This window comes from Podarcis bocagei (genome assembly GCF_964188305.1).
Source record: "Podarcis bocagei genome assembly, chromosome: 7".
Lineage (NCBI taxonomy): Eukaryota > Metazoa > Chordata > Lepidosauria > Squamata > Lacertidae > Podarcis > Podarcis bocagei.
Genome location: NC_138132.1, coordinates 82078875 through 82103608, shown reverse-complemented (window position 1 = coordinate 82103608; position 24734 = coordinate 82078875). Strand labels below are relative to the sequence as shown.

At 50.2% G+C, this 24734-nt stretch overlaps 2 protein-coding genes and 1 long non-coding RNA gene across 3 annotated transcripts in view; 1 reads left to right on the top strand and 2 right to left on the bottom strand.

Moving 5' to 3' along the window:
* Nucleotides 1-1637: 1637 nt before the first annotated feature.
* Nucleotides 1638-11346, bottom strand: KIAA2013. The gene is made up of 2 exons (XM_081203078.1): nucleotides 9356-11346; nucleotides 1638-5158 (listed from the first exon to the last, which is right to left on the bottom strand). Exons 1-2 carry the CDS (start codon nucleotides 10374-10376, stop codon nucleotides 4299-4301), a joined length of 1881 nt encoding a protein of 626 aa, XP_081059204.1. The 5' UTR covers nucleotides 10377-11346; the 3' UTR covers nucleotides 1638-4298.
* Nucleotides 11347-11481: 135 nt separating this feature from the next.
* The window catches only part of PLOD1 (procollagen-lysine,2-oxoglutarate 5-dioxygenase 1), a 38877-nt gene continuing 25624 nt past the window's right edge, over nucleotides 11482-24734 (top strand). The window contains exons 1-4 of the mRNA XM_081203033.1: nucleotides 11482-11689; nucleotides 19119-19210; nucleotides 20585-20721; nucleotides 21522-21685. Of these exons, the coding sequence (XP_081059159.1) occupies nucleotides 11608-11689; nucleotides 19119-19210; nucleotides 20585-20721; nucleotides 21522-21685 (475 nt within the window). The 5' untranslated portion in view covers nucleotides 11482-11607. The remainder of the gene's footprint in view (nucleotides 11690-19118; nucleotides 19211-20584; nucleotides 20722-21521; nucleotides 21686-24734) is intronic.
* Nucleotides 19130-24734, bottom strand: part of LOC308592072 — a 33433-nt gene continuing 27828 nt past the window's right edge. Inside the window, exon 3 of the long non-coding RNA XR_014010345.1 lies at nucleotides 19130-19226. This is a non-coding gene — a long non-coding RNA (uncharacterized lncRNA). The remainder of the gene's footprint in view (nucleotides 19227-24734) is intronic.

Genomic DNA, 24734 nt, shown 5'->3' with positions numbered 1-24734 from the left:
GTCCCTTCTCCCTCCTAGAGAAAAGCCCGCAAGAGCGCACAAAGCTTGTGTGCGGCTCTTGAGGGCTTTTCCCGCCTGCCTCCCCCCTGCATTCACTCCATAGGATGCACACACATTTTCCCTTGCTTTTTAGGAGGGAAAAAGTGCGTCCTATGGTGCGAAAAATACGGTACATTCTTTCACCTTTGGTGGACGTGCCCAAGGATTAAGACATTTTGGGAGATGATACATAATGAAATGAAAAAGGTATTTAAATATACATTCCTTAAGAAACCAGAGGCCTTTCTCCTGGGCATGGTCGGCCAATTGGTGTTAAAGAAGGATAGAACTTTTTTTATGTATGCAACAACAGCAGCAAGAATACTCATCGCAAAATATTGGAAGACACAAGATTTACCCACCAGGGAAGAATGGCAGATGAAGTTGATGGACTACATGGAATTGGCGGAAATGACTGGCAGAATCCGAGACCAGGGAGAAGAGTCGGTGGAAGAAGAATGGAAAAAGTTTAAAGACTATTTACACAAATACTGTAAAATTAATGAATGTTAGAAAAATGTTGGAATGAAGTTATATGGCTTTAGTAGAAATGTTATAAGGAATTAAGTATAAATAGATTAATAAGCTTTAAAGGGAAAAATGGTTAGAAGGTGTTAAGACAATTATAGGATAGAAAACAGAGGAAGATGGAAAGGAATTGCTGAAACAATTAATAATAATAATAATAATAATAATAATAATAATAATAATAATAATAATAATAATTTATTTATACCCCGCCCATCTGGCTGGGCTTCCCCAGGCACTCTGGGCGGCTTCCAAAAGAATATTAAAATACTATAATACATCAAACATTAAAAGCTTCTCGAAACAGGGCTGCCTTCAGATGTCTTCTAAAAGCCTGGTAGTTGTTGTTCTCTTTGACATCTGGTGGGAGGGTGTTCCACAGGGAAGGCGCCACTACCGAGAAGGCCCTCTGTTTACGTTCCTGAGATGGGAAAGTCTGAAGACAGAAGTTAGTCTTGTCTCTTTCCGTTACGTTGTGCTTTTGAACTGTGTTTCTCTCTGTGTGTCTGCTGATGAAGAAGAGAGCAGATGCCATTATGATTTGTCCTGTAAATATTGCAAAATAAATCTAAGAATGCTCACATTCACGCTTCCAGTCGTCATGGCAGACTCTGCTAATTAATAGCGTGCACAGGATCATCCGACCTGTGTCACTGAGCACACCGGAATGAAGACTGATGTCCATTCTGGGGAAGAGCAACACCGGACAATGCCAGGAGAGGTTTGTCACATACCGGGGACAGTGTGGGCCCCTAGGGCGTGTTACGGACAATTATTATTTAGGTTTCTGTTGAGAGCCAGTGTGGTGTCATTGGTGAGAGTGGACTAGGACCTCAGAGATCAGGGTTCAATCCCCACTCGGCCATGAAGCTCACTGGGTGAGTCACTGCCTCTCAGCCTAACCTACCTCACAAGGTTGTTGTGGGGATTAAATGAGAAAGGGGAGGACCATGTATGCTACCTTCAGCCATATGGAGAAAAAAGTGATATATAAATGCAAAAAATAAGCAAAAAACAAAACAACAACCCACCCCCTAAAATATAAAAAATGTTGATGGAGTCAGTAGGTATAGATTTGGAAAGTTTTTATTTCCTAGGAAAGAAAACAACCCACCCAACCTCAAAACCTTTGGTGTTTTAAATAAAACAAATCACATTCAAATCATCAGAAAGTCTATGCCTCCCCACAATCCAGAAGCTTAGAAAAGAGAACACTGCAACAGGTTTGGAGCAATAACTATTTCTCCCCCCCCCTTCCTCCAAATGCTAATTAAAGTAGACTATTTTGTACATTATGCTTACAGAGAAGGCAGAGAAATTCATTACCAGCACAAGCGTTAACCGGTGAGAGATGAACACATATACATTCTTAATTGTTGTTAACTCACTCTGCAGAGTAGCACTGCGAGTGCAAAGAATCAACATCACATTTTTAACAACAATAAATTAAAGTACATGAAAAGAATGAGCCAACATTCAATTATGGGGTGGGGTGGGGGAAATCTTGAATTAGATTGGGAACCAGCCAAAAAACACAAACAAAAAAAGAGAGGGGAGGGGAGAAGATGGGATTTTATTCATTTCCTATAAACGCTAAACATAACAAGCCAACATGTCATTTTCAAGTATTCTCCACTAAAGAGAGTAGATGTTAATGGAGGCCGACGGCCCTGTAAGAGAGCGATGTGGAAGAGAGAGACAGAGATGGGAAAGAAACACAAGTGCTAGAATAATTTCTTACCAGAGACATTTTCATTTCCCCCACCCACCCATGAACCCTCCCACCAAGGCACAAAAGGGCATATGTTGCTTTCAAAAAGTTCCTTGTTCTTCAGCTGAAGTCTTGTCCAGTGCTGGGTCACTGAGAGATCGGAGTCATTCACACTCTCAAGACACAGAGATCTTTTGGTTCAGTTAATAGCGCAGGGTGTCAGTCCACATTGTTTAGCTCACAGTCAGAAAAGACACTCAATTGCGCCCCCCCTTGAATGATGGGTGGGAGTGCACGCACACACAGAGAGCAGGAGCTCTCAAAAACTTTTAATGTTAGCAAACTGATTCTATCTCTAAAGCTGAACATTTTGCAGTGCAAAAACTCCAGGTTTTGTTTTAAGCAAGAAAACTGCTGATGGCACCGCTACAGGGAAAGGCAAACTCTTACCCCCTCCCACCTTCTCTCTTGGTAAGGTCTTTTGCCAGCCTTGTGCCTTCCAGGTGTTTTGGAATACAACTCCCATCAGCCCCATCCAGCACGCAGGGAGATGTAGTTCAAAACATCTGGAGGGCACCAAGAAAGACTAGCAAAGTCTCAAAAGTGTCTCTCTCTTCCCCACTCCCCAATCTTGCCTCCACCTCCTGGCCTCCGACCTGAAAGATGTTGAACGCTCACTGTGGTGTTGTCTTTCAGGTGTTGAGAATCTGCAAGCGGGCCCCAGGGGGGCTAGTGCTATGAGTGGCACCCAGGCAAACCCCCACCCTGAATAGAGTCCTCTTCATCAGCAACTTTTCCAGGTGACGACAATGCTGGTTGCACCAACTGCTTGATGGGTAACAGGTCTGCATTGCAGGGGGGGACCCCAAAAGAGGCAACAGGGGCCTCAGATCTTCCAGGAGTAAAAAGGACACACACCCTGAACAGTGGATGAAGAGAGCACACTGCGGGTTTCCGGGATTCCAGTAGTACACACACTATATGCAAAAAACTTCCAGCCACTTCTCTCCCTTGGTTGCATGCTTTATTTGGGTGGGGTGGGGAATGTAATTTTTGTTTTTTGAATGGAAAGAGCTGCCAACCTGCCACTTTTCTCCCCTATGTTTTAACACCAAAATCTGGCCTTTGGTGCTGTTAATGATGACATCTCCCTTTCAAGTGTCATCCAGAGCACCAAAGCGAAGTGCCTCATCAGGTCTTGTGGGATGCGTCAAAGTTCAAACCCCACATGCCATTTCAGCTCCAGAGGGGGGAAAAAGCAGGCCGGCTACCTGAAATCTCCCCACCACCACCTCTGGCAAACGCTGAACATTTAACCTGTCAAGGAAAGCCTTCTTTCCCCATAGGAGTTAGAATCAAAGGAGTTTTACTCCACTGGTTCCTCTGTACCTCCACTGCACCGTGAGCATGGCACTTCTCATCTAATAAGCCGCCACACACTTTCCTACCTCTAGGACTAGCAGCAGGGCCACCTGCGACACAGAGATGATCAATTTACAGGGAGCAGTTAACACCACCTGCTCTCCTTCAAGGGAAATTGTGTGCATGCCTATACAGCAAACACACTTAATACTAGCTTAGCAGTTGATCAAATCCCCTTTGTATTGAGGGTCCTGGGGCAGCAACACAGCAAGATCAGAGCATTATAGCTGGTGAGCTACCTTCGGGACAGCCACTGGGAGATCGTTTTAATGTGAAGGCCGTCCGCAAGGGACCCCAATGAAGCAGAAACTGCTGGTGTGGACCCACCCCAGATACTTTCTTGTAAAGGAGCCAACACTGCAATTTGGACAATTGAAAATAAAAGTGTTCAGACTCCTCTTTATAGGCTCCCAGGCAAGGTTTGGTTGCCTTCCACACAGGGATGCTGCACACCTGCAGGTCGTTCTAAACTCCTGGCTCCGTGGCTCCGGGACGGGGGGGGGGGGGGGTTGGATTACACACACACAAAAGGCAACCCAAGAGGCTGAGTCGGTCTGCTGAACATCAGGCATCTGAAGCAGGCCCAGCTGGCGAGGGTTTATACCTTGCTCCGAAAGAGCGGCTTGGCTCCTGGCCCGCAGTACTCGTTGTAGATGAGTTTGAAGAGGAACAAGTGGAACAGGGTGATGAGGGAAGCCACGCTGAACCAGAAGAGGAAGGGCAGGCCAGGGTACTGCTTGGCCATGTGCTCCTCGTGGTCCAGGATGGCTTTCAGGTGCAGCGTGTGCCTCAGGTCCTGCAGGTGGACCAGGTCCGTGGAGATGTAGAGCAGTGGGGTGATGGGCTGCGTCACCATGACAGGGAAGGTGTGTCCTCGTGGCTCCGATGTGAGCTCGATGGGGTCGTTGGCACAGCCTCCCTCACAGGCGTACAGCTTGACTGGCTTGTCCTGGAACTTGACCGAGACATGCAGGAAGGGCTTCCCGTCCGAGTCCAGCAGGACGGCCAAGTTGATCAGGTCCTTGTTGTAGTGGATGCCACGCAGGGAGTAGCTGTTGTGGAGCACGTCGGGGTCGGCCTGGAACTGGAGGTGGTTCTCCGTGAACTGGAGCCCGCCAAAGCTGAGCACCATCCCTTGCATGAGGCCATGGGCCCCTGTTGCGACCAGGCCTCTGCAGCCGCGCTTCTGGAGAGTCAGCTTCCACAAGTTCGAGAGCTGGAGGATCTGGGGGACAGTTGAGAGCCGGCCCGGCCAGAGGTTCTCAGCATGCATTGTGGCGTGGCCGCTGAAGCAGTGGTCAGCGTAGTTCAGGGTGGCCTCCATCTTCTCTCTCTCCTCGCTGCCAATGAGAGGGTCAAGGAGGGGAGAGGGCGTGGTGGAGAGGACATAATACAGGGTCATGTTGACGGTGTCACTTGAGGGGGTGTGAGCATCGGTGATCTTCCTCATCTCGACCCCTGAAACGGACAGAGGAATTATTATGGAAATCTTTCCTCCATAACTCAGAGCTTATATATAAGAACATAAGAGCCTGCAGGATCAGGCCAATGAGCCACCTAGTCCAGCATCCTGTTCTTTCACGGGCTGTCCACCATTTGATCCTTACAACCACCGTGTGAGGCAGGCTTGGCTGTGGACGAGCCACTTGGAATGGCCCACACATCAAACCTCAGAGAGGGACATGAATTATAGCTTGGGCTTCCCTCCCCGCTTTTGAAATCCTGTTTCTCTACTTCTCTAGCTCAGGCAGCTGCAAATTTAGAAGTGTGAAGGAACTGGAAGGCTGCGCTTGCACACAAATGAAAGGATCCTAGTCACAAGGCTGGCGGTAGGGAGTGAAATGTAACGGAAGAGTTAAGAGGAGAATCTCCTCCAAGAAACTGCACCTCTATATAGTCACATGCCTCCTATTTTAATCCACTTTGCAGCACTCCCAGGAAAACTATGCGGCTGAGTGCGTGACTAGTTTTTATAAGGCTGCAGTGTTTTGGTAATCAGACCTGAGGATCAACAAAGGAACATGATAACATAAGAAGAGCTCTGCAGCTGGATCTGGCCAAAGGTCCATCTAGTCCTCATCCTGTTGTCACCGTGGCCAACCAGATACCTCTGGGAAGTCTGTAAGCAGGACATGAGTGCAACAACACCGCTCACTTGTGATTCCCAGACACTGGCATTCAGAGGCACACTGCCTCCGACAGCGGAGGAAGAACCTAACCATGGTGGTTAGTAGCCTCCAAGCGTTTGTCTGTCCCCCTTTCCAAATTGGCATCCATCTCTGCAACTTGTGGGAGAAGCCAATTCCAGAGTTTATATGTCACGTTTATTTCTCTTGTTATTTCTTTGCTTCCTTGGTCGCCAGATATGAAGTATCTCAAGGCAACTAAACATACACCTTAGAAGCAGATATAAAGTATAGAAGCATTAATCTTGTGTTAAGTGTTGAACCAGAGGGTGAGATGATGGTTTGATTGACATACTGTTTAACCCACTGGAATGCTTCATGAAGCATGTGAGGAAAAGGTCGTATCAAAATTACCGTAAATTTCGCTCTATAACACGCAGATTTTTTGTCCTAAAAAGTAAGGTGAAATGTCTGTGCGTGTTATTGAGCGAATGTGTGGTCCCTGGAGCTCACTCGCCGGAGCGCAGGGGCAAAATAGGCAAAAATAAGATCGGGCGGGCGGAGGAAAGAGGGAAGGCAGAAGCTTTCCTGCATTCTGCCTCAGGGTCTTACTGCCCGCCTTCTTCTGTTGCTGCGTTTGCTCAAACTCAACAAAGAGCAGGGAATCCCCTGCCCTCCTGGCAAGCAGAGGGTTAAGGAAAGGATCGCGTCCTTCCTTCTAATCTTCCCTAGTCACACTGCATGCAGGCTCCAGCCCACCCCTTCCTCCTCTCCGTGCTCTAGGGACTCGCAGGCAGCCGAAAAGCATGCAGGTGGGAGAGAGAGGGCTGGCTTGGGTGGTGGTGGTGGGGGGAACGACTTTTGCTTTACAATGGTAGGTTTCTCATTTCTTTTCCAAAAGCAGAGAGCCCTGCCCCCAGGCCCCCTCCAAATTACAGCTTCTCCAAGCAATGTACTGCTGGAGGGAGACAGTATGCTTGTTTGGAAGAGAAACCCTGCTTCCCTGCTCGTAAGTAACAGCAGGCTGGATTGCAGAGTGAGACATGGAAATCTCTGGATTTATATGCTGTATATCAAATATCTTAATCTATACTTTCTACACGCGGCTGGTAAATCAGAATCTTTTTTTGCTTTTTGCTTTCCTTCCCTCCCCATTTAAAATGTGGTGACAAAGCACAGATCCACATGGATCCTCAGGATTTTTGCATTGGGTCACCCCAAATTCACCATCAGATCACATTACATGTCCATGGCTACAGTCTGTACCAAAAAAATCACGCACCCACTGTTGCCTGGGGCTGCAATGGTGCAAAAACGTGGTTACAAAGCATGGATCCACAGGATCTTTGCACTGGGTCACCCCAAATTCACCATCAGATAACATAGCATGTCCATGGCTACAGCCTGCACCAAAAAAATCACGCACCCACTGTTGCCTAGGGTCGCAGTGGTGCAAAAACGTGGTTACAAAGCATGGATCCACATGGATCCTCAGGATTTTTGCATTGGGCTACTCCAAACTCACCGTCAGATCACATGTCTGTGGCCACAGCATGAACCACAAAAATCATACATCCACTGTTTCATTTAGAATATTTTTTTTCTTGTTTTCCTCCTCTAAAAACTATGTGCGTGTTATGGTCGGGTGCGTGTTATAGAGCGAAAAATATGGTAGTCACTCTCATTAGTCAGGGAGGGAAAGGGAAGAGGAATTCTCAGGGAAGGGAAGCAGCCCAGTGGTAGAGCATCTGTTCTGCATACAGAAGGCCTCACCAGCCGCTCTGAGCCGGGCTTCAGCTGGGGAGGGTGGGATATAAATAAATAATTATTATTCTCATCATCATCATCGCCACCAGGTAGGGCTCCCTCCCTGAAATCCTGGAGAGCCACTGCCAGCTGGAGTAGGCAGCTAGATGGACCAATAGCTTGACTCAGCAGAAGACAGCTTCCTATGTTCCTTTGAACACAGTAAGTTGCCTTATACCAAGTTAGCCCATCTAGTGCAATACTGTTGACACTGACTGGCAATCACTTGCTGGAGTTTAGGACAGGAATCAAAGGTGCAGCATTCTGCAAACAAAGTGTGTGTTCTGCCGCTAAGTGACAGCCCCTCCCACTTCTCTGAAAGGGCATTTTATCAGGCCCATCCACATAAAATTCTGGATTATACAGCAGGGCAAAATGCAAGGTCACAGGGTTCTAACAACCAAACCAATATGTTACATCACATGCCCCAGAAGCTCTGTTCCTTATTTCCCAGAGCGTGGAAGTTGGCCACAGTTAATCAGTAAGGAAGGAGATGAACTCTGCATATGCTTAAGAAGCACCCTTGAAGAAGCCAGCACACATGCGGGAAACAAGATAGCCTAGTTGATGAGCAATATGGGATATCAACAGCCCCAACATCAATATCACACGAGTTGCTTGCTTCTGCTTAACAAGCCCTTAACCTTGTTTATTTATACTTCTTACCTCTCTCAAAACAGCCTACGAAAAGGACAATATATTATCACTAGCAAAGAAGTTACAGTGAAGCGTGAGCAGTTGGATGCAATCACATGCTCTTCTTTAAAAGGGAAAATTGTGTGCCCCTTCTCAAATCTTTTGTTTGCAGGATCATAACTAAAGAATAGCTAACTGCAACCTGCCCTAGAATGCCTCTGCCCACCAGAAAGAGAACTACTTCCTTCTGGAAAGGAAGTGGTAGAACATCCAATTTGCACACAGACAGTCCTAGGTTTGACCCCTGGCATCTCCACATAGGGCTGGGAAAAGACCCCTGGAGAGCCACTACCAGCCAGTGTGGACAATACTGAGGTAAATGGTCCAATATGTTAACTTCTATCTAAGACCACTTCTTATATTACTGGACATAATCCTCCTTGATTTCTGTGCACCAGGAATGCCGAACCTACGGGTGTTGCTGGGTGACAACTCCCATCAGTCCCGTCCCCCGGCCATGCTGAGTGGGGCTGAGTATGAGTCCAACCACATGTGAAGGCCTGCTTCTTCTTCTGCCCTGCTGTACATCAAGAAAGAGGCACCCCTCTGATGCAATGCCTACCAGGAGTAACTCCTATTGCTTTCACAGACCCAGGCCAATTGCTCATGGTTTATGCACATCTCCCAAATCTAACCTTCCCTACAATACCCTCAAAGAGACAGTGGAAGGTGCAAGTGACAAACAGCATTGATCCAATCTCAATTATGCACCGGTGCCGGCAGGTGGGCTCCAGCGTGCTGGTGGGGACTCAGTCCAAATGTTTCCATCAGCTCTTATTAGCACTAGGTGGGCACCAGCCTTTAAATGCCCCACATGCCTCTGATGTAGCATTGTTCTTTGGAAATTCAGAGCGCAGCTGCTACGGCCATCTCCCACTGCTGCCAGGACAGACCGAGACAGGAATAGGGGGCACTTTGCAAAAAGCCCCCACCTCGAACCTGGATCTGGCCCTGGCCTGAGGGGAAATCATAGAGCTTGACGTTGCCGTTTTGTTCCAAGCCGGGGCCGCGCCGGCCCAGCTCTCACCTGAAATAAACAGGTCGGCCCACGCCTGCCTGTGTTCCTGCACCAAGTCCTCTGTCCTCATCCTCATGACTTCCAGCATCTCCTTCTTGGCTGCCTCCCGGAGCCTGCCAAAGGCTTCGTCCACATGGGCGGCCTCGACGGGCTCTGAGGTGTGGACCACGGACAGCAGGGTCTCGTCGAACTGGGACTTGGGCGCCACCTGCACCCGGTTGACCAGCTTCTTGGCCGCCACCACCACCAGGACCACCTTGTCGCCCACGGGCTGCAGCACCCGCCCAGAGGAGAGGAAGAACTGCCGGTCTCCCGACTTCTCCATGCTGGTGATGAACTTCCCGCCGCCGTTTCCCCCGGAGGCGGCTGAGGCTGGGCCAGACACCTCGAAGGCCACCAAGCGGTCAGTGGGGTTGGCGATGGCTACTCGCTGCAGGTAGAGGTGGGGACGCCCGCGGTGGGCTAGCAGCTCCTCCCGGACGGTGACGCAGCCCCCGCCGGCCGCCTCGGAGGCTGCTGGCCCAGTCTGGACACACCGGGCCCAACGGACAGCGCCTTCCTTCAGCATGGCCACGGCAGCCCCCACTTCGGCGACAGCATTAGCCGGGGGCCGGAGCTGCGCCAAGGCGGCGTATTCGGTGGCGTGGGCCAAGGTGGGCGCCGGGCCTTTCCCCGCCGAGGCTGCCACCCAGAGCCGGTTGGCTGTGGCATCCAGTAGCAGGTAGCCGTTGCCCACCAGGGCGGGTGGGGAGCTGGCATCGTCGCTGCCCGCCGGGTGCCCGGGGGCCTGGGGCAGCAGCCTGGCTTCCCCTTGCTGCACCCAGGCCTGCCAGGCCCGCGTCTCGGCCTGCAGGCAGAGCCCCGCCGCGCCCCCGGGCGGCTGCCGGGAACGCCAGGGCAGGAGTCGAGGCCAGGCCCCTCCGAGGTACCAGTAGACCACCAGCAGGAAGCCCAGCAGGGCCAGCAGGCGCCTCGCCCAGCTGCTCGACAGCAGGCCCGGCAGCCCCTTCAGCCGCTGCTGCATCCACATGGAGGACGGCGAAGGGGCAGAGCAGTCAGGTGCAAGGAGACAGCAAGACGCCGCTCGCCGCCAGCCCGGCCGCTACCTCATGGCCCCCGGGCGGCGCGGCTACGCGAGGCCCCGGCTCCGAGGCCTAGTCGCGCTCGCCCCACCAGCAGCTCGCCCGCCTGCCCGCTCGGCGGCGTCGGCGGCTCTCTCGGAACGAAGGACGCAAGGGCGGAGCGGGGGTTGGGCGGCTTCTTCCCGGCCGCGGAGCGAGGCGCTGGCTTCGCCTCAGCCGGACGGGCTCTCTCGTGAACGGCGAGGCGGGGCGGTGGCAGCTGAGTGACGGCCCAGCGGGAAGGGCAAGCCCCGGCCGTCAGGCGGATCCCGCGGCTGGCGCTGCTCCTCCTCCTGCTGCCGCCGCCCGCAGAATTTTTTAATTTTTATTTTAAAGGGAGACTATGGTTAAAGTGCCTCTGGGCATCTGCAGAGTGCCCGTTTCCACAGCAGGAGCATTTTTCAGACAGGGAGTCTTTCCCCAGCCTTTCCTCGAGATGCTGCCGGGGATTGAACCTGGGACCTTCTGCGTGCAAAGCACAGAGTCATGGAATTGTAGAGCTGGATGGGATCCCACCCCCAGGGTCATCTAGTCCGACCCCGTGCAATGCAGGAATCTTTTGCCCGACGTGGATTGCCTTGAGATGAAGAATCTCATGCAACACACAAAGCTGCCTTATACAGAGTCAGACCCTAGCTCTGCATTGTCGGCAATGACAGACAGCTGCTCTCTTGGCTTTCAGCCAGGTGACAGTCCCAGTCCTGCCTGGAAGATGCTGAGGACTGAATCTGGGGCTTTTCTACATGCGGGTCAGGAGCTCGGCCACTTTCTTGCTCCACCGAGCTCAGTATTGCCGACACTGACTGGCAGCGGCGGCGGCTTTCCGCAGCTCTTCCTGGAGATGCTGCCGGTGTGGGATCTTCTGCGTGCAAAGCAGGAGCTCTGCCCCCGAACTGCATCCCTGCCCAGGATCTCGGTGTTCCAGGGGGGCAGAAACGAAAGTGGGGTGGGCGGGATACGGTGGGGCTGCGCTGAAGAAAGAGAGGAGGAGCTCCCCTCCGGAGGGGCGTTGTTTATTGCGTGGCACAGCAGCCCCGGGACGGCTGGGAGGGACTTGTGCAGTTGCATCCCAGATTCCTTTCCTTCTCCCCCGCGAAAAGTGAGAGTCGCTTTCGCCCCCGAAGCAGCACCGTTCCCACGATGCCCCTCCGGTCCCAGATGCTGCTGATCCTGCTCTTCTTCGCCGTCCAGGGCGCCCACGGAGGAGCCAAGCGACAGGACGGTAAGTCTCCGAGTTGGAAAACTCAGGCAGCGCCCCACATCATCGGGGAGCTTGCTTGGCACCCCTTTTCTCCCCTCAGCATGGAGACAAACCTCGATTTAGTTGCCTGTGCCTGTCATTGGATCTACCGGTTGGGCTCCCTGCCTTGTGCCTCGCCCTCACCAGGCCTGAGGGGCACTGGATTGCCCACCAATATTTGGCCCCTGAGAGTGCAGGATGCTGAATTTACGATTATGCACAAAAGTTCAGGCCTTTTTACTCCATGCTGGTTAATGTGGAATAGAGAACCACTGAATTTTTTGGAGGGGAGGGGAGGTGTAAATTCTGGCTGAAATCTGTGGTGATCGTACTTCCAAGAGAACTTGTTTAGGGTCAGGTCGGGCAAGCATTGGGTGAAGATCATATAAAGCATTTCCCCATTTAGACCTTGGGTATTTGCAGTCCGATTTGGGGTACGCCTCTGAATACAAGTTGCTAGGAATTACAAGTGTGGGGAGTGCTTTTGTGCTTCGTTCCTGCTTGGAAGTTTCCTTCTGGGGTGTCAGGAAGCCAGACTAAATGCTCCTTTGGCGTGATCCAGCTTCAAGACTCTGATTATGTTTAACCAAGATCATACAAGGGAGTTAGAAAGACGCATCTCTCTCTCACACACAGAAACCCTTGCAAGATACGTCCCTGCACTGATTTTTAATGTGTTTTGCTGGTCCCTAAAAGTACAAACTGGACTTCGGCGTGAGTGTGGGGGACAGGAAAAAGTGCTTGGGGTATGAGTTTGAGATTTATTTTGCCCTAGTAGAAAACACTGCATGAGGACTTGCTCAATGTTCCATGTTAGCGAACACAGCTTATGAAGCTGTCATCTGAAGAATGGGACCAAAAAAAATTAAAAATCTACCATTCTGATTCTTAAATGCAAAGGGGAGGGAACCCCACCAGCCAACCCTACGTGGACACCGCTTCAGGAGTAATGAGGGGCTGCCAGGAATTACGGTTGTAAAAATATTTTAGATTTTCGGCCGGCGAAATTTTTCCAGCTCTGTCGCGGCCACGCAGCAGAAAGCAAAAAGGTGGTTAAATTGCAATTCATTCATGCTGCAGGGAAGATTTTCTTCCTGGCTGGTCACCTGGGGTAATGATCTGTTCATACATGTCTGATTCGGGGAGGCAGGAGAGGAGAAGCACTCAGCCAGAGGGCAGGGCAAAGCCCAGGAAATGCCTCTGCTCCCCTGTTGTGTTGCATCGTACCCAAAGCCAAATTATTTTGACACCTAAGGCTGAGAGTTAGATAATGGTGAATAACTGGACAAAATTTTCTGCCTAAGGCTGGGACACTCATCCCTGCCCCATCTGAAATCACGCTCCGCACGTATGCCTTGGAAAGGTTTCGTGGGAGGGACAGTTGGGGGAGAGCAGCGTGGCAAAGCCCAACTTTGGCAAATGGTAGGGCTTTCCCCCCCTTTTCTTTCAAACTGACCTCCCTCCAGAGAGTGCAGATGCCAGGGAGGCATCAGGTGTCAGTCTCCTACAGTGCAGAAGAAAGAGGAATTCAGGAATGTGCTTTTCCTAATTCCATGGTAGTCTGCACAGTGAGACCTTTTTTCTCCGAAATATGATAGCTGCTTCTGTCCGGTCTGTCAGGGAGGTTGTCTGATTATTGCGGGCTGCCTTTTGCCTTGAGGCTCAGAGTTGCGTTGAATGGAGAGTAAAATGGATTGGCCTGAAAATGCATTTTGGCTCGACTTTTTCAAGCAAAGTTGCTATAACACAGGAAACTGCCTTATATCAAGTCAGACTGCAGGGCCCATCTAGCTCAGTATGTTTCTCAATTTTGGGTCTCCAGCTGTTTTTGGACTACAGTTTCCAACATCCCTGACCACTGGTCCTGCTAGCTAGGGATGATGGGAGTTGTAGTCCAACAACAGCTGGAGACCCAAGTTTAGGAAACACTGGCCTGAACTAAGTGCCAGTGTTTCAGGCAATGGATATTCTCATCTGCACCTGGAGGTGCTGACGACTGAACCTAGGACGTTTTGCAGGTAAGGCAGGGGCTCTGCCACTGAGCTGCGGTTGGCACTCTTTAAGGCATAGGAAGCTCTCTCTTATTGAGTCAGGCTATTGGTATGTCTAGCTCAGTATTCTCCACACAAGCGTTTCTCAAAGCTGGAGCTCCAGCTGTTGCTGGACTACAACTCCCAATATACCTGGCTAGCAGGACCAGTAGTCAAGGATGATGGGAGTCGTAGTCCAAGAACACCTGACCCAAGCTGACTCTACACCAGTGTTTCCCAACCACTGTTCCGTGGCACACTAGTGTGCCGCGAGATGTTGCCTGGTGTGCCGCGGGAAAAATTAAAAAATTCGAAAGATTTTTTTTTTTAAAGTCAAATTTTCGATTGGGGCGCCGTCACTAGATGACCCCTGGGGTTCCCTCCCTCCCTCCCGCTCTGCGCCTCCCTCCTCCTCCTCCTCCTCCTCCGGGGAGGCCCTTCCTGGCTCTCGGCCAAGGCTTGGCGGCTGCCACTCACTCACTCGCTCGCCCACCCGTCCCTCCATCCCTGCACCCGGCCTCTCCCCCTCCGTCCCCGACGCGGGGGCTGCCGGGATCCGTAGTCCCCTCGCCCTTGGGCTCCGCGCCCGCGCGGGGTGCGCAAACTACATTTCCCAGCGTGGCCTGGCGGGCCGGGCGTTTTGTTTGAAGCGCTCTTCTCCCGGCCATGGAATGAGCGCAGCGGCGGCGGCCGGGCGGGCAGGGGCTCTTCCGCGCAGACCCCGCGCAGCCTGCCTGCGCCCCCGCGGAGATCGGGCGGCAGGATGGAACCCGGGGATCCCCGCGGAGGCGGAGCGGCGGAGGCGGAGGCTGCCCCCCAGGTAGGGCTGCGTCGGAGTTTTTTTATTTTTGCAATGCTGCATCCGCGCCGGAGGGGACACATCGGACCGCAGGGAGACCCCTTGGCGTGCGTGCAAGGCAATGCATGTGTGCAGGCGTTGCATGGAGTGCAGTGCAATGCAATGGCAACGCGGCGCCCTGCATGCATGCATGCAACTTCCACCGGCGCTCCGGACTTGGCAGGTGAGGGGGGTCCCCAGTGGGCGGCAGAGAGAGCCGGGAGGGCGAAGGGGAGCCGGGGGGGAGCAGCGCTGTTCCCCGAGCCGAGCCCGGGGGAAAACTTCGGCGTCGTTGCGCCGGGTGTTGGAAGCGGAGGCTGGCGGGGGGCCCTCACCTGCAAAACCTGGTCGCCTCTCATATATTTCGTGCATTGCATTCATCGCCCGCTTTCTCCTCCAAGGAGCTCCCGGGGGCGCGCGTGGTTCTCCCCGTGTTATCCTCGCAACAACAGCCCTGCGAGGTGGGTCAGGCAAGTGGCCCAAGGGAGCACCCAGGGATTGTCCTGGCCAGGTGGGGTGATTTGAACCCTGCTCTCTGCCCGGTCTTCGTCCTCATTTAGCCCCCACATGTGCATGACTGTGCATGACTGAGGTTTCCCCCCCTCGTCTTGGCTATGGTGTGAGTCTGTCCTGTTAATTAATGGGGTTCTGCCTTCGGAGAAGATGAGCCAGCCCTCAAGGAGGTGATTATGTAATTTGCTAGCAATTCATGTCCCTCCCGGCGTGACGCTGCGCGCTGACGTCACGGGGCTGTAATGGTGGTGTGCCTCGAGATTTTTTTCATGAAACAAGTGTGCCTTTGCCCAAAAAAGGTTGGGAAACACTGCTCTACACTGATTGGTTGCAGCCTTCCGGGGGTTTTTATTTAAGAGATTCTGAATACCAGTTGCTGGAAACCGCAGGTGGGGAGGGTGCTTTTGTGCTCAGATCCTGATTGCAGGTTTCCAGCAGGCATCCGATCGGCCACTGTGATAACAAGATGCTGGAATAATAATAATAATTAAAAAAATAAAAAAATACTTATTTCCTGCCCTCCCCAGCCAAAGCCAGGCTCAGAGCAGCCAACAACAATAAAAGTAACACAGTTTACATAAAATCACAATCAACTACCGTAATTGAAATGCATTCTAAAATCAATTAATTCTAAAATCAATTCAAAATCAAATTATTGGCAACCATTGGGCTAGGGTTCTGTGAGGATTGCCAAAGGAGGGGGTCAGACTGTGCCTTGGCCAAAGGCCTGGTGGAACAACTCTGTCTTGCAGGCCCTGCGGAAAGATGTCAAGTCCCCCAGGGCCCTGGTCTCTTGTGACAGAGCGTTCCACCAGATCAGGGCCACAGCTGAAAAAAGCCCTGGCTCTGGTTGAGGCTAGCCTAACCTCCCTGTGGCCCAGGATCTCCAAGATGTTTTTATTTGAAGACCATAAGGTCCTCCGTGGGACATACCAGGAATAGATAGGCCATTGGCCTGATCCAGCAAGCTGTTCTTAGGGTTGTTGCAGATAGGAGTCCTTCTCAGCCCTGCCTGGAGATGCTGGGGATTGAACCCAGGACCTTCTGCATGCAAAGCAGGTGCTCTGCCACTGAGCTACCACCCTTTCCAATAAAAAAAAAATTCATAATATAGTTACTGCCTTCTCTCTTTTCCCCAGGAGATCAGATTCTGCATGGCCAGTGTGTTGGAGAATGCATTCAGGCAACGTCAGCAGATTTTAGAATGTTAGATATGCATGTGCATCTCCCAAAGCGGACCAGGTGTGCAGCCTGGGAGTCATTTTGGACTCACAGCTGTCCATGGAGCCACAGGTCAATTCTGTGTCCGGGGCAGCTGTCTACCAGCTCCATCTGGTACGCAGGCTGAGACCCTACCTGCCTGCAGACTGTCTCGCCAGAGTGGTGCATGCTCTGGTTATCTCCCGCTTGGACTACTGCAATGCGCTCTACGTGGGGCTACCTTTGAAGGTGACCCGGAAACTACAACTAATCCAGAATGCAGCAGCCAGACTGGTGACTGGGAGCGGCCGCCGAGACCATATAACACCGGTCTTGAAAGACCTACATTGGCTCCCAGTACGTTTCCGAGCAAAATTCAAAGTGTTGGTGCTGACCTTTAAAGCCCTAAACGGCCTTGGTCCAGTATACCTGAAGGAGCGTCTCCACCCCCATCGTGTCCAGCACCGAGGGCCTTCTGGCGGTTCCCTCACTGTGAGAAGCCAAGTTACAGGGAACCAGGCAGAGGGCCTTCTCGGTAGTGGCGCCCTCCCTGTGGAACGCCCTCCCACCAGATGTCAAAGCGAAAAACAACTACCAGACTTTTAGAAGACATCTGAAGGCAGCCCTGTTTAGGGAAGCTTTTAATGTTTGATGTATCACAGTATTTTAATATTCTTTTGGAAGCCGCCCAGAGTGGCTGCGGAAACCCAGCCAGATGGGCGGGGTATAAATAATAAATTATTATTATTATTATTATTATTATTATTATTATTATTATTATATAAAGCACAATGCAGGAACCTGTTCCTTACATTCCCGGTTGGCATATCCGGTGTCACTGATCCTCCTGATTGACACACCAGATGTTGTTTGCTGCTACATCTGGATGCATTTCCTGGACCTGCAGGAAGCATTCACTGGGCACTTGGGAGCAATAGCATTCCTGACTGGAGCATGTTTCTGCATGGAATGCTGGAAAGGCCTAGTAACCGGATCATCAGGGCATATGGGAACGTGGAAGAAATCCGACAGCGGGGCTTAAAAAACTTTCAAGGGCTTTACAGCTGTAGAGTTTCCTGGATCCTTTCCCCACAGCTGCCTCTCAGCTTTAGCTTTGCAGCGTTTTGTTGGGAAAGTGATTTTGTGCAAGACTCTCATTTCAGAGGGTCTCTTTTTGTACCCACCCACACTGGTGGTTGGCGCCCATTGAAACTGATGGGGCAGGAGGTGGGGAGCCCAACAGTAGGGGGCGCCAGAGCAACACTGAGACAAAGGAGAAAGACGCTGGCAGGCAGGGCCACCTCCTGGGCTGGCAGGTGGGTGGAGTAAGATTGAGGGTGGTGTGGCAGTGCCCCATTTGCCCTCATGGGCAAATGCCCTCCAGTGTCCATCCGCCACCCGCAAATATTTGCTTCTGTAAGAACATAAGAAGAGCTGCAGTGTCCCATCTAGTCCAGCATGCTGTTCTCACAGTGGCCAGCCAGGTGTCTGTTGGAAACCCCCAAGCAGAATTTGACCACAAGAGCATTCTGCCCTCCTGAAGTTTCCAGCAACTGTGGAGGCAGAGCTATAGGCATCTTGGTCAGCAGCCACTGATAGTCCTCTCCATCAATAGCTGTCTTCTCTGCTTAATAACCCATGGAACCAAATGGAGATTGCAGAATTTTTGATACTTTCCCCTCCCCCCCCTTGCCTTCTAAGTAGGCATGTAAGGGGATATGGGGAGAGGAGAGTTGCATTATATTTAGTCTGGATGACATCTGGAAGGCAGAACGTGACTGCCAGGGGCTGTAAGAGCAGGCCGCAGGAGTCAAAACACAACAGTAGCCTGCTCAGATGCAGGGCCAAAGGCACTGGTCTGTTACGCTTGCATAATGGTCAGAAAAGGAGCCCTTGAACGGGAGATTTGCCCATGTGAAATCAAAGGTAAACTTTCGTTCCCCTCCCCTTTAATCCAAGTTGACAAGCAGGCCGTCTCAGATGTGCAGATAAGCTTTCCGCTCCTTGATGCTTTGAGCGCTTCCTGTTTAGTTTGGTTCCTCTTCTCTAGCCTTCTTTGAAAGGCTTTGGTACAGCAGGCTTTGTTTCTGAAAGGTCCCCCCCACCCGAAAAAAATATCCACAACCAACTCTTCTGTTCAACTGCCCAAACAGTAGTAGGGGAGCTTTTCAGTGGAAGGGAGCCAAGAATTGCACTGACTCTCAGTTTCAGGGGGTACCTGAACCCTTATATCCTGGCATGATCACTGAGATCATCTGAAGGAGCGTCACTGGTCATTCCCTGACTTGGTGAGGCTCATTTGAAATCAACAAGGAACCAAGCCTTTAGTGTCATTGACTGCCACTAGAGATTCTGTCTCAGCTCTTAATAGCCTACTGAATTCTTTACTTTTCTGGTAAGGTAAAAGGTAAAGGAACCCCTGACCATTAGGTCCAGTCATGGCCGACTCTGAGGTTGCAGCACTCATCTCGCTTTATTGGCCGAGGGAGCCGGCGTACAGTTTCCGTGTCATGTGGCCAGCATGACTAAGCCGCTTCTGGTGAACCAGAGCAGCACACGGAAACACCGTTTACCTTCCCTCCGGAGCGGTACCTATTTATCTACTTGCACTTTTGATGTGCTTTTGAACTGCTAGGTTGGCAGGAGCAGGGACCAAGCAACGGGAGCTCACCCAGTTGCGGGGATTCGAACCACCGACCTTCTGATTGGCAAGTCCTAGGCTCTGTGGTTTAGGGCTCTTCTTAATATTCTTACCTTTGATTGAGTAAAAGTAGGACCTTCTTGATTGGGAGACGACTACCTAAATTTTCCTTCTTCCTCCTCCATCCAGATAATTTATTGGTTCTTACTGTGGCCACCAAGGAGACGGAAGGATTCAAACGGTTCAGAAGATCAGCCCAGTTCTTCAACTACAATGTCAAGGTGATGCCAGGAGATTCTGAGTTATGTGGAAATAAGGTCACAAGAAGCGGGACAGGATGTCAGACCCGTTGGTCCATCTAGCTCCATGTTTTTGCGTTGTTTTTTTCAAAAAAAAATATTTTTTTGGTTTTCCAAATTTCTTACAAACATAAACAACAAAAAAGAAAAAAATTACTATTAAAAAAATACATACAAACATTTATCCTACCTGTTATAATCATATTTTTGTTACCATTGTTAGATGACTTCCTCGAATCCCTCTAGCTGTATTTCCATATATCTCATTGTAGCAGTTTTCCAATACTAATTTCCAATCAATTTACCTTAGTCATCTAGCTTCATGTTGTCTACACGGACTGGCAGCAGCTCTCTGGGGTTTCAGGCAGGGGGCATTCCTAGCTAAGGTTACCAGATGCTCCCGTTTCCCGGAGACAGTCCCCAGATTTACAAATCAGTCCCTATACAAAATCCATTGAAATTGAGAAGTGTCCCTGGATTCATTGAAAAAAATCTGGTAACCTTATTCCTAGCCCTACCTAGAGATGCTGTGGGTTCAACCTGGAACCTTCTGCTCGCGAAGCAGATGCTCTACCACTAGGTTGTGGCATTTGCCTTAAGACACAGGAAATACCTTCTCCATGCAGCTTTCATCTCACATTCAAAGCCCAACTCATTTCACATTACACAATATGCCTTGTCAGCATACTGTGTTAATGTTCTGTGCATGACCTGTGATTTAAAGACACAGTTCCAAATGTTTTGGTTTAAAGATCCATAGAAAACTTGGCAGCTGCCTTCCTGCCCAGCAGTAAGGGAATGAAATTGCTACCTTTGGACTCCCAGTACGTTTCTGAGCACAATTCAAAGTGTTGGTGCTGACGTTTAAAGCCCTAAACGGCCTTGGCCCAGTATACCTGAAGGAGCGTCTCCACCCCCATCGTTCAGCCCGAACACTGAGGTCCAGCTCCGAGGGCCTTCTGGCGGTTCCCTCATTGCGAGAAGTGAGGTTACAGGGAACCAGACAGAGGGCCTTCTCGGTAGTGGCACCCACCCTGTGGAACACCCTCCCTTCAGATGTGAAGGAAATAAGCAGCTATCCTATCTTTAAAAGACATCTGAAGGCAGCCCTGTTCAGGGAAGTTTTTAATATTTAACGCTATACTGTTTTTTACACTTGATTGGGAGCTGCCCAGAGTGGCTGGGGAAACTCAGCCAGATGGGCGGGGTATAAAGAATAAATTATTATTATTATTATTATTATTATTATTATTATTATTATTATTATTATTATTTAAAATGCACAGGTGATAACCTGTTGAAGCAGAGAACTTGGGCAAAGAAAGGCTTCATTGCAAATCTGCTTTCACCCTCTAGGTCCTAGGATTAGGAGAGGAGTGGCACGGAGGAGAGAATAAAAGGACCACAGGAGGTGGTCAGAAGATCCGTCTCTTGAAGTCAGCTTTGGAAGAATATGCGGAGAAGGAGGATTTGGTCATCCTCTTCACAGAGAGGTAAGGAGACCATAAGCAGTGTGTTCTGTGCAGATTGGTGGTAAGAAAGGCAGGCAGGTGGAGGCTGGCTGGGGGCAGACAGGTTTGTGGGGGCAGCAACCCATTCTCCCGAACGCAGGTGTAGGAGAACCTTTCACGTTTCCAAGCACAATTCAAGTGTTGGTGCTGACCTTTAAAGCCCTAAACGGCCTCGGCCCAGTATACCTGAAGGAGCGTCTCCACCTCCATCATTCTGCCCGGACACTGAGGTCCAGCGCCGAGGGCCTTCTGGCGGCTCCCTCGCTGCGAGAAGCCAAGTTACAGGGAACCAGGCAGAGGGCCTTCTCGGTAGTGGCACCCGCCCTGTGGAACGCCCTCCCACCAGATGTCAAAGAGAAAAATAACTACCAAACTTTTAGCAGACATCTGAAGGCAGCCATGTTTAGGAAAGCTTTTACTGTTTAATAGGTTATTGAATTTTAGTGTTTTGTTGGAAGCCGCCCAGAGTGGCTGGGGAAACCCAGCCAGATGGGCGGGGTATAAATAATAAATTATTATTATTTTTATTTATTCTTCTTCATGCTCCAGATGTTGCTACGCTACAACTCCCATCATCCCTGGCCACTGGCCGTGTTTGCAGAGGCTGGTGGGAGTTGTAGTTCAGCAAAATCCAGAGGGACCTATCCCATAACTAAGCCTCCCTTGTCATCGACCAGTAAGGAAAAATAACTTCTCTACCTTTCCCAGCAGAAGCACCTCCTTGAATTCTTCTTCCTGCTCTTTCCGGTACCATCCTTTCCTCCCTGTTTCCTCCCCTGCAGCTATGACGTCATATTTGCTTCAGGCCCGGCAGAACTCCTGAAGAAATTCAGGCAAGCTAAGGCCAAAGTCGTCTTCTCGTCAGAGACCCTAATCTACCCCGACCGAAGGCTGGAAGCAAAGTACCCCCAGGTCCAGGAAGGGAAGCGATTCCTCGGATCCGGAGGTAAGAGGGACTGGAGCTGTGGCATGGAGCATTGGAGGAGTAACCAGGAATGAGAGAGCAGGCGGAATGGTTGAAATTTAAAGACTATTTAGTTAAATATGTTAAGATAATTTAATTGGAAAAAAACTTGCAAACACCAGATTGGTTTAGGATTTAACTATGTGATGTTAGAGAATAATATGTTTAAAGTTAAAATGAAAAGAAAGAAAGATGTTAAGTGATTAAGTTAATTTTATGAGAAAATTGGTTTTGGAAAACTGTTACAATGATATACACTGAAATTCAGCCAGGGGAATTAGAGGAAGTCACTTAACAATGTTACTAAGATTGGATTAAGTACAGTTAAGATTTATGTTCGTTTGTTTGTTGAAAAAATTTGGAAAATCAATAACAAAAATTGGGGGGAAAAGGAATGAGAGAGCAGGAACTGGGTTCAAGTTTCAAAACGCAAGAACACAAGAAGAAAATCCCAAGCAACAGAGCATTTTCTCCCTTCCTGTGTTTTCCAGCAACTGGTAACCAGGAGCTTTGCTGCCTCCAGCCATGTAGGCAGAGCACAGCCATTCTAGCTATAATAATAAAAATAAATAAATTGTATTTATACCCGACCAGAGCCGGGCTCAGGGCAGCTAACACCAATAAAATCACAGTAAAAACATAATGGGGGGGGGGTCAATTTAAAATACAGGTTAAAATGCAATTTAAAATGCAGCCTCATTTTAAAAGTAGCTGATAGATTGAAACCGTAAGGGGAGGGAAACATAAGGGTCAGACTGAGTCCAAACCAAAGGCCAGGCGGAACAGCTCTGTCTTGCAGGCCATGCAGAAAGATGTCAAGTCCCTCAGGGCCCTAGTCTCTTGTGACAGAGTGTTCCACCACGTCGGGGCCAGTACTGAAAAGGCCCTGGCCCTAGTTGAGACCAATCTAACCACCTTGTGACCTGGGACCTCCAAAATGTTGTTCTTTCTGGACCTTAAGGTCCTCTGCGGGGCATACCAGGAGAGTACGTGGGTCCCGTAGGTACGAGGGTCCTAGGCTGCATAGGGCTTTAAAGGTAAAAACCAGCACCTTAAACCCGATCCTGTACTCCACCGGGAGCCAGTGCAGTTGGTAAAGCACTGGATGGATGTGATTCCGCTGCGAGGACCCGCTAGTAGACATCAGTGACCGTTTTGTATTTGTCTAATCTTCTTTTCAAGCCATCCAAGCTGGTGGGCCTCATTGGCTCCTGTGGGAGTCAGTTCCATAGTTTGGGGACTGGTGAGTCACCATGTGAACCAATGGGTTTTGAGAGTTTGCTTCATAATACTGTATTTTTCGCTCTATAGGACACACTTTCCCCGCTCCCAAAATTAAGGGAAAATGTGTGTGCGTCTTATGGAGCGAATGCAGGCTCCTTAGCTTCAGCGACAGCAACGCGGAGCTTCCGAAACGCAGTGGGAGCGCTCCTGCCGCGCTCCGGAGGCTTTGAGTTGCTTTTGCTGAAACCAGGAGAGCGAGAGGGGTCGGTGCACACCGATCCCTCTCGCTCTCATGGCTTTGCTTCGCTGGAGAGGCGCTGCACAGCTTTCCCTCTCTGCCGCTTCACTGAAGGGGCACTGCGCAGAGAGGGAGAGATTTTTTTTTTCTTGTTCTCCCCCTCTAAAACAAGGTGCGTCCTATGGTTGGATACATCCTATAGAGCGAAAAATACAGTAATTCAGTTTCATTCAATACATATTATTGTTTATAGGCAACGACTATCACAATACAGCATAACCACATACCACACAGCTACAGAACAAAAGACATTGCAAGCACCAGAACGGGACAAATCTACAATGTCCAAAATTTAGTAACGTTCTTTCTAGTGCTTCATAATAATGAGATCTGGAAGCTTACCCCTTTCTGGGTGCACAGTGCAAGTCTGCAAAGGATACTGTCTTCTCCCTGAACTAAATAATCATTACTTGATCCTTCGTTGTGCAGCTACAACTGCAAAATGGCTGAAGGGATATACATTTCCTTCAGCAAACTAATACAGAAATAGAACATTTCCAGTTAACACAGAACGCCTTGTCTAAGCAGAACCAAAAGCGAGGGATGTGCTTCTACCCTGAGAAAGATGTAGGCTTTTTTTTTTTAAAAAAGCAATGATTCTTAATTACTTTAGGTAGTAGTCCCTTTTCAGACTTCTTAAAAAAACACACACTTCTGCTTAATGATGAAGAGTTCTGCATAGCACTGAGGTCAGCATGGAACTGGCTCCACAGGAGGCAGTGATGTCTAGCAACCTAGTAAAGGTAAAGGGACCCCTGACCATTAGGTCCAATTGTGGCCGACTCTGGGGTTGCGGCGCCCATCTCACTTTATTGGCCGAGGGAGCTGGCGTACAGCTTCCGGGTCATGTGGCCAGCATGACTAAGCCGCTTCTGGAGAACCAGAGCAGCACACTGAAACGCCATTTACCTTCCCGCCGGAGCGGTACCTATTTATCTACTTGCACTTTGAGGTGCTTTCGAACTGCTAGGTTGGCAGGAGCAGGGACCGAGCAACGGGAGCTCACCCCGTCGCAGGGATTCGAACCGCCAACCTTCTGATCGGCAAGTCCTAGGCTCTGTGGCTTAACCCACAGCGCCACCTGCGTCCCAATGTCTAGCAACCTAGATGGCTTTAAAAGAGGATTGGACAAATTCATGGATGAGTAGAGAACTATTGATGGCTACTAACCACAAGGGCTATGCTCTGCCTGCACAATCAGAGGCAGCAATGCTTCCGAACACCATGAGAAATCACAGGGGAGAGGGCTGTTGTGCTCAGGGCCTCCTTGAGGGCTTCCCAGAGGCATCTAGCTGGCCACTGTGAGAACCAGAGGCTGGCCTAGATGGGCCATTGGCCTGATCCAGCTGAAGGCACTTCTTATGTTCTTATGCACACTTCTCTTGCAGATCAACATGATTACCGTATTTTTCGCTCCATAAGACGCACTTTTTTCCTCCTAAAAAGTAAGGGGAAATGTTAGTGCGTCTTATGGAGCGAATGGCACTGCGCAGAGAGGGAGAGATGCGC